Source organism: Hyla sarda, chromosome 4 (assembly GCF_029499605.1).
Source record: "Hyla sarda isolate aHylSar1 chromosome 4, aHylSar1.hap1, whole genome shotgun sequence".
Taxonomy (NCBI): Eukaryota; Metazoa; Chordata; class Amphibia; order Anura; family Hylidae; genus Hyla; species Hyla sarda.
In genome coordinates this window covers 414708293-414717254 of record NC_079192.1, presented here as the reverse complement: position 1 = coordinate 414717254, position 8962 = coordinate 414708293, and the positions used below count along the sequence as shown (strand labels likewise).

Below are 8962 nucleotides of genomic sequence, written 5' to 3'. Positions count from 1 at the left end.
CACCTTAAGGACTGAGCCCTTTTTCGCAATTCTGACCACCGTCACTTTACGAATTAATAACGCGAAAACGCTTTTACCGAATATTCTGATTCTGAGATTGTTTGTTTTTTCGTGACATATTCTACTTTATTGCGGCGTTAATTGCGGCGTTAATTTTGAAAATTTTGCATTTTTCTAACTTTGAAGCTCTCTACTTGTAAGGAAAATGGATATTCCAAATAAATTTTATTTTTCTTCACAAATACAATATGTCTACTTTATGTTGGCATCATAAAATGGACATATTTTTGCTTTTTGAAGAAATTAGAGGGCTTCAAAGTAGAGCAGCAGTTTTCAAAAATTTCATGAAAATTGCTAAATCTGAAGGGACAGATGTTACAGAACTGCAACTCCCAGCATGCCTGGGCTGTCAAGGCATGCTGAGAGTTGTAGTTTGGCAACATCTGGAGGGCTACTGTTTGGGCACCACTGTAACAGTGGTCTCCAAACCGTGACCCTCCAGATGTTGCAAAACTACAACTCCCAGCATGCCCAGACAGCTTTTGCTGGGAGTTGCAGTTTGGCCTTCCTAGTGGTTGCCACAGTAAAGATCGTTTTACTTTCACTTTCAATTCCTCCCCCCCCCCACTGTCGATTCCCTACCTGATCCAGCAGGCTCCAGCGAAGATCTCAGGTCCCCAGGCATCTTCTCCTGCAGGTACGGCCTCCATCTTCTTCCCAGATCCCCTCGACATCCAAGGGCGGGCAGAACCCCCTGCTCTGCGCTGCCATTGGTCAGCTAATGGCAGGGGATAGGAGGAGATTGCAGCTTTGTGACCTCACTCCTATCCCTTAGGCTGATCGGGGCTGTTGCTGACAGCTCAGATCAGCCCTATTTTCCGGGTGATCGGGTCACCAGAGACCCGATCAGCCCGGAATTGGAGAAAATCGCATGTCTGAATTGACATGCGATTTTCTCTGATCGCCGACATGGGGGGGTCTCAGGACCCCCCTGGGCGATGTGCCAGGGTGCCTGCTGAATGATTTCAGCAGGCATCCGGCTCCGGTCCCTAACCGGCTAGCGGTGGGGACCGGATTTCCCACGGGCGTATGGATACGCCCTCGGTCCTTAAGGACTCGGAATGCAGGGCGTATCCATACGCCCTGTGTCCTGAAGAGGTTAAGTGTGACTGGAATGTTGTGTTGGCAGCAAGTGAGGAGGGGATGCACCACAGAATGTCTGTACCTTTAGGGGTGACAAGAGCAATGCTCAGCAGCACTGGAGCGTGATCCGAGATCCTGTTATTATATCAGAAATCTCCACTGACGTCACCCTGTGTAGCAGAGGCGGAGAGGTCAAGTAATTAATCTATACGTGACCACGCTGACCATACTAGTAAAAAAAGAGGCGAATTCGCTTCCTGGGGGCACCTCCTGTCCTCTAGTGCTGTGTGATCCACGTTCAAGTCCCCCAAATAATTTTAATAATGGGCTATAACCCTATCTTAACCGTGAGGAGGGCATAAAGCTAAAGCATAAGTATAAAATTCAATAGGAAAGAGTACAATGAACTAAGAAAGAACAATGTGCCTGGTAGTAGCGCCTACTGAATTGCATGAGCGCCAAAAGGCACAATTTAGCACAGAGCTCTCCTAGAAAGCAGAAACCATGAAGTAGTCCTTCCTAGTAACGCAGAAGGGACAGCATCTGGGCAATATCATAGGTAAGAGAGAAACAAATTAAAGGAAGTACCGCAATGCATCTCAGTCTCCAGACGTTGCTCCAGAATTGGATTTGTCAGCACTCCGATGTTTCTGGGATACCCTGGAGGAAGTGTCCACATCTTCGGTAGAATCTAGGAGTATGGAAGCGGCCACGGGGGAAGTATAAGTGGTGGAAGTGCCATCCAGGCGCAGGACCCTTAAAGGGGTACTCCGCCCCTGGACATCTTATCCCCTATCCAAAGGATAGCGGATAAGATATCTGATCGTGTGGGTCCCACTGCTGGGGACTCCCGCAATCTTTGTGCTGCACCCAGCGTTCATTTAGAGCATCGGGTTCAGCACCGGAGGCCCATGACGTCACGGCCACGCCCCCACAATGCAAGTCTATGGGAGGGGGCGTCACGCCCCCTCCCATAGACTTGCTTTGAGGGGGCGTGGTCGTGATGTCACGGGCCTCCGCATCACCAGTCATCCGGCACGGAGCAAAGTTTGTTTTTCTCCATGCACTGGATGTCTGGGGAGCTGAGATAGCCGGGTCCCCAGCGGCGGGATAGGGCATAAGATGGGGCGGAGTACCACTTTAAGGTCGCCGGATATAGCAGGGTAAAGCAAATCTGCCTGTTGAGCAAAGCTGTGCAGACCGATGCAAATGCAAGTCCCTGTCAGCATAGTTTAAGTAATGGACAATAACTATCATAAATGTTTTAATAGTTTGGACATTTCTTCATGTGGCGATACCAAATGTGTTTTTTTTTTTTTTTTCTTTTGTTTTATTTGAAAAAATGGGAAAAGAGGAAGTAACCAAATTTAGGTAAGTATTTTGCATTAGTATTGGAGAGGATTCAAAACATAGAAGGAATATGAATTTTTCTAAATTTGACAAAATCTGTTTAATTAATTCATTAAAGAGGTTATCCAGGTTTTCCCAAAAACAGCGCCACTCCTGTCCTCAGGTTGTTTGTGGAATTACAACTTGGCTCCATTCACTTCAATGAAACTGAGCTGCAATGCCACACACAACCTAAGGACAATGTTGGTGTTTTGGAGAACTGTGGTGCAGAAGCACTTATCTCCTATCCGCACGAAGCGGTGGCCAACACGTCCCCTCCATGCATCTCTATTCGTGCATCTCCAGCTCTCCCATAGAGATACATAAAGGGGTGTGTTGACCACCACTTCATGCGGGATGTCCACAGTCTCCTTTCATGGAATGGAGATCAAACCATACACAAGGAGATCTAGGTGCCGGGCAGGAGATCACAGAGGTCGGACTCTCCGCGCTCAGACACTTATCCCCTATGCTTTAGCTGGAGGATAAGTTTCCCTGCACCCCACTACTACTCCTTTAAAGAAAAATAACCGGAAAAATTTAATTTAACGTACAATAAAAAAAATAATTATTTCTCATTTGTATGCCGAGATAGGATCCTGAAGTTCCAGACCTCAAGCCTGAGGCTGCACTACTGAGAAATTCTGATGGAAACGCGGGAGGGGGAGTTAAACAATAAGTAATTCTTGTGTGGCTCAGAGCTGGCTGTTAACACGATTAATATGTGAGACTACAATGGAGGACCAGACTGTGCAGGGCCTAAAAGCAGCAAAAGAGGGTAGAACTGGTGTGTGTGACATAAAGGGGGCCTCTATTGTCATCTGGGGCATTATATTACCATGGTGGGGCTCCATTACCTGGGTCAATATGGATGAAGAGAATGTCTGAGTAGCAAATTCTGCAGAGATCCTGTTCCTTAGATTATGGTGGGTGCTGTCTGCTAACTGCAGCTGACACCCGGGCTGCCATAAGAAATTTTGGGGCCCCATACACAGCTCAGGCCTGGGCCCCCTGGACACCCCTCACAGTACAGCCAATTGCACATATCACGTTGCACGTCCTACGATGTACAACATGATACCAGTATACCAGTAGCATTACAAATCGGGCTGCTACCCCCCATGCACTTTTATCCCCTCCCCCCCTTGATCAACCCCCTGTGCTATATCATTTGCCCCCTCTGATCCCCCTCTGCCCCCTCTGATCCCCCTGTGCACTTTTCAGTAAAAATGACATTATCTTTATTCTGTAGTTCCGTACAATTACAACAATAACCAATTTTTATAAGCTTTGTTTTATTTTACTATTTTTTTTAAATAACTTTTTGTACAAAAATTTGTATACTTAAAATCATCCTCTTCTGACCCCTATAGCTTTAGAATTTTTCCATATACTGGGCTGTGTGAGGGTTCACCTTTTGCGCTTTGATCTGTAGTTTTTACTGGTACCATTTTTGTTTTGATGGGACTTTTCGATTACTTTTAATTCATTTTTTTATGGTATATGAAGTGACTTAAAATGTGCAGTTGTGGACTTTGGTATTTTTTAACAATTACGCCATTGACCATGCGGGTTGATTAACGTTATATTGTAATAGTTTGGACATTTATGCACGCGGTGATACCACATGTTTGGATTCTTAAATTATTTTATTTTTTAAAAATGGGAAAAGGGGGGGGTGTGGTGGGTGTGTATAATGCAGTGTGTGTAAAATGTTATAGTGCAGTGTTTTCCAAACAATGTATCTCCAGTGTTGCAAAACTACAACTCCCAGCATGCCCAGACAGCTGTAGTTTTGTAACAGCTGGGGGCAACCTGGCTGAAAAACACAGATATATTTATTTGTGTGTGTATGTACTACAGGTTACCTTCCCATGATACACATTCCCCTATACAGGAACTTCTTCCTATGCCTCCACAGCACAGCAGTCAGGCTCCTCCCACCCATGTGACTGATCACATGATAATGACATCACCGAAGGTCCCGATGTTCGGCAGTAAATCGCTCCACTGTGCTGCTGCCTGTAAGGCTAGGTTCACACTGCAGAATTTCTTGGCAGAGTTTCTACCGGAGATCGAGCCGGCGGCACTAGGACCGAGCAGACAGCATTGCTGCCCCATAGACTGCAATGCATTTCTGGGTGGATTTTTTGGGAGATCTGCTCAGAAATGCATTGCCATCTATGGGGACGGCAATGTAGTCCCCGCGGTCCTAGTGCCGCCGGCTTGATCTCTGTCAGAAATTCTGCTGGAAATTCCACAGTGTGAACCTACCCTAAGAGCCTCATACAGGGAGGAGAGGACAGGTGCAGTAAGTATTGGGTCGCAGCTGCCAGTGGAAGCAGGAGGCTGCTGTTTTAACAGCGGTCTTCTGCTTCTGTGCTGGGGCTGCTGTTGTGCAGTAGGGGCTCCGGGCCCCTTGGGAGCCAGGGCCCCTTACTGGGGTACTGGCTGTACCCCCCTGATGGCGGCCCTGGCTGACACCCACCGCAGTCAGAATATGAGATAACTCTGATCCTGGCTGTTTATCCAACTTGATGCCATGATCAATAGCGACTATGGCATCTAGGCGAACCTAATGAGAATGATGAGGTGCCAAGAGGATGAGAAGGCACCGGGGGCCTAGTGGAGGCCCCATCTTAACTCTCCTAGAACACAATGCAAAGTATTGTTAGAGTAATCAAGTCTCTTAAGAAGACAAAATTAAGTTTAAAAAGGAAAACATTTTTCGAAATATTTTATTAAGTATTTTAAACATTTTACATAAAGAAGAGCACAAGTTGCACCCCTGACAATATGCTTGATATATGTCAGTTATGGTAATACAAAAAAAAAAAATCATGAACCCAAACAATGTAGAAACATCCCCCAAAGTCCAACTAACCCGGGACAAAGGAAAAAGCATAAGGACGGACGGTCATAGGATCCCTCATAGGCATGTGTGAATTATTTTTTAGGACAAAAGTAAATTCTAAATACCGTACTCCCCTTGCGTTGGAAATGTCCCAACTGTCATGAATGTAAAGATAATGTTATCTATGCAGCTTATTTATTTTTGCGTGAATTGGCTAAAACAGGTCTTAAAGGGGTTATCCAGGAAAAAACTTTGTTTTTTATATCAACTGGCTTCAGAAAGTTAAACAGATTTGTAAATTACTTCTATAAAAAAAAATCGTAATCCTTTCAGTACTTATGAGCTTCTGAAGTTAAGGTTGTTCTTTTCTGTCTAAGTGCTCTCTGATGACACGTGTCTCGGGAACCGCCCAGTTTAGAAGAGGTTTGCTATGGGGAATTTGCTTCTAAACTGGGCGGTTCTCGAGACATGTGTCATCAGAGAGCACTTAGACAGAAAAGAACAACCTTAACTTCAGAAGCTCATAAGTACTGAAAGGATTAAGATTTTTTAATAGAAGTCATTTACAAATCTGTTTAACTTTCTGGAGCCAGTTGATATATATATATAAAAAAAAAAGTTTTTTCCTGGATAACCCCTTTAACTTTTACATGGAGATGGTAAAGGTTGATGCTAAGGAAAAAGAGGGGTGGGGGGCATTCAAAAGTTTGAGACACTCAATCATTTCTAGTTATGCTCTTGCTATTGAGTGTAGGACAGATAACCAATCACAGCTTTCCATGCAGCAGGAATACAAGATAAATACAAAGATCAGCTCTGTAGCCCCTCCCACTGCTGCCTCCTACTGTCTGAATGCTCCACCAATCGGATTAGTGTAACCAGTCTCTGGGCAGATTTCCTCTATTATGATGGCCCCTCACAGCTGCTCCTCCCCCTGATATCTTTATAGAACCCAATATCACACATAATACAGCATGAAGGGGCTCGGTGAAGGTGGTGGTGAAGGTGTGTAAGTGTCTGATGGGGTCACACAGCTCATAAAAGGACAACTGCCCGGCCTCATAATCCAGACAGATCCTGAATCTATCACTGGAGATCTGGTGAGGTAACTTAATCATTTTACTGTCATGTATCACTGAACACCGATTATTACACCACTCCCCTCCACACAAACCCCAGGACTTGTTATTATCACCAATATATGACTGACGCCCCTTCCTGTCTATGCTGGTATAGCACATCCCTACCCTCCAATCCTCCGATATACCAATCTCCACATCCCAGTAATGTTGTCCTGAGGTAAATCCCGTACTGCTCATCATCTGGTTATACTGGAATCTCTCTGCTGTATCTGGACGGTTCTGGTTTTCTTGTGTCCAGGTTGCTGTTTTCAGGTCGTCTGCTATAAGGATATTATTACAAGCTGTCTTTACATCCAGTAATATGTCTGCAGGATCATGTACATAGAATATCACATCTTTTATTATATCAGATAATGCATGAGATATGCGCGAGACCAGCTCTAGACCCTGATCACCTTCACCATGCCCTAATGTGTCCTCATCACTTCCTTCCTCCTCAGCATCACTCAAATCATCTGAGTCCTCATCACTTCCTTCCTCAATAGATTCATATGAGTCATCTGTGTCCTCATCACTTCCCTCCTCTTCAGGATCATATGAGACATCTGTGTCCTCATCATCTCCCTCATCCTCCTCCTCAAGATTCCCCAGGTTATCTGTGTCCTCATCATCTCCCTCATCCTCCTCCTCAAGATTCCCCAGGTTATCTGTGTCCTCATAACCTTCCTCCACCTCCTTAGAATCACACAAGTCATCTGTGTCCTCATCACCTCCATCATGTCCCCCTGTGTCCTCATCCCCTCCCTCCTCCTCAGGATCACACAAGTCACCTGTGTCTGGATCCTGTAAGACAGTCAGTGGATCCGTCATGTTACACAGCTCCTCAATGTCCCTCATCTTCCTGGACAGCTCGTTCTTCTTTATCTCCAGCTTCTGAATGACATCAGACAGTGACAGTGACATCTTCTCCTCCTGCCTGGAGATCTCACTCAGGATCCTCTTCTCCAGGTCGTCCAGCCGTCTCCTGGTATCTATGAACAGGGCAGCGATGTTCTCGGTTTCTCTAGATGCTTTTTTATGAGTTTTTCTCCTTCGCTTCTCCAGACTCTGGACTCTTTCCTCAGTCTTCTTTCTCTTTGTGACCAGTTTCTTCTGAACATTTTTATATTTCTCCTTCTTCTTTTCAGAAGCTTTATCTATAGACTCCAACTCATGTCCATTATGTTCTCCAATCACATAGCAGGACACACAGATACAAGTAGAGTCCTCAGTGCAGTAATACTTCAGGACTTCTTTATGGATGGGACATTTCCTGTTCTCCAGAGAAGTTCTGGGCTCGGTCAGGACGTGTTCTGGTCCCTTGCTGTGAACTTTCAGGTGTTTATCACACAGAGAAGCCTCACACATCAGACAGGACTTCACAGCAGGTACAGGAGAGTCCACACAGTAAGTGCAGAAGATTACGGCCTCGTCCTGATGAGTAGACAGGAAATTCTCCACCACATTACACAGAGTGATGTTCTTCTGCAGTGCCGGCCGCTCCTGAAACTCTCCTCTACATTCAGGACAGGAATAAACTCCAGACCCGTCCTGTGTATTCAGGAACTGATCAATACAGACCCGGCAGAAGTTGTGTCCACATCTCAGGGTTACAGGATCTGTATAAAGGTTCAGACAGACAGAACATTCCAGTTCCTTTCCCAGACCAGCAGACGCCATCGCTGACAGCAAAGAGAAGAAATGAAAGTAAAAGTATATAAGAGGTCCGTGGGTGTGATTCACATTCTTCACACGGGGAGAGGCCGGTCTGTTGACAATGTTTATTCTATAAAGAGACACAGCAATTATAGAAGAAAATTAACATGAGAAATATATTTGAGAGCAAATATAAGAAAGAACCGGTAATAAGTGTCACTTTCTAATGTTAATTTGTTTTCTATTAATCCTACAGCAGTGGGGTATTCTTCCCCCGTGGAGCTGGTGGTGGAGCTGGAAATTTTGATTTAAATTAACTAATTAATTAACTAATTAAACTACCCCACCTCAACACAAGGTGTGTGGTAACAAGAAAAAGAAATACATCATGTCCCCGTTGCCGGCAGACCTGGGATTCACATCGCGGGACGCGCCCGCATGCGAATTCCAGTCCGTCACTCACCTCCCTGGTCTTCCTGTACTCTTAGCCCCAGAGCTACACCTGCACCTTGCCTATAAGTATCAGCTCCTCCCTTTGTTCCCTTAGTGCGCTAGAGAAAGCATACTGTGTTCCTGATATCCGTGTACCTGATCCTTGTTCTGTTACCTTGACCCTGCACCTGTGCTGCCTGTCCTGCCCTACTGCTACCTTGACCACGTCTTGACAGTTTCCTTCTGTGCCATGCTACGTCCCAGCTGTCGCCTGCCGCAGCAAGACCATCCCGCTTTGCGGCGGGCTCTGGTGAAAATCAGTGGCACCTTAGACTGCGCTCCCTGGCACGGCTCAAGTCATCATCCA

At 45.5% G+C, this 8962-nt stretch overlaps 1 protein-coding gene across 1 annotated transcript; it reads right to left on the bottom strand.

Moving 5' to 3' along the window:
* Positions 1–5983: 5983 nt before the first annotated feature.
* LOC130267703 (E3 ubiquitin/ISG15 ligase TRIM25-like) lies at positions 5984–8511 on the bottom strand. The gene has a single exon (XM_056517791.1). It carries the CDS (start codon positions 8185–8187, stop codon positions 6256–6258), a length of 1932 nt encoding a protein of 643 aa, XP_056373766.1. The 5' UTR covers positions 8188–8511; the 3' UTR covers positions 5984–6255.
* Positions 8512–8962: the final 451 nt, after the last annotated feature.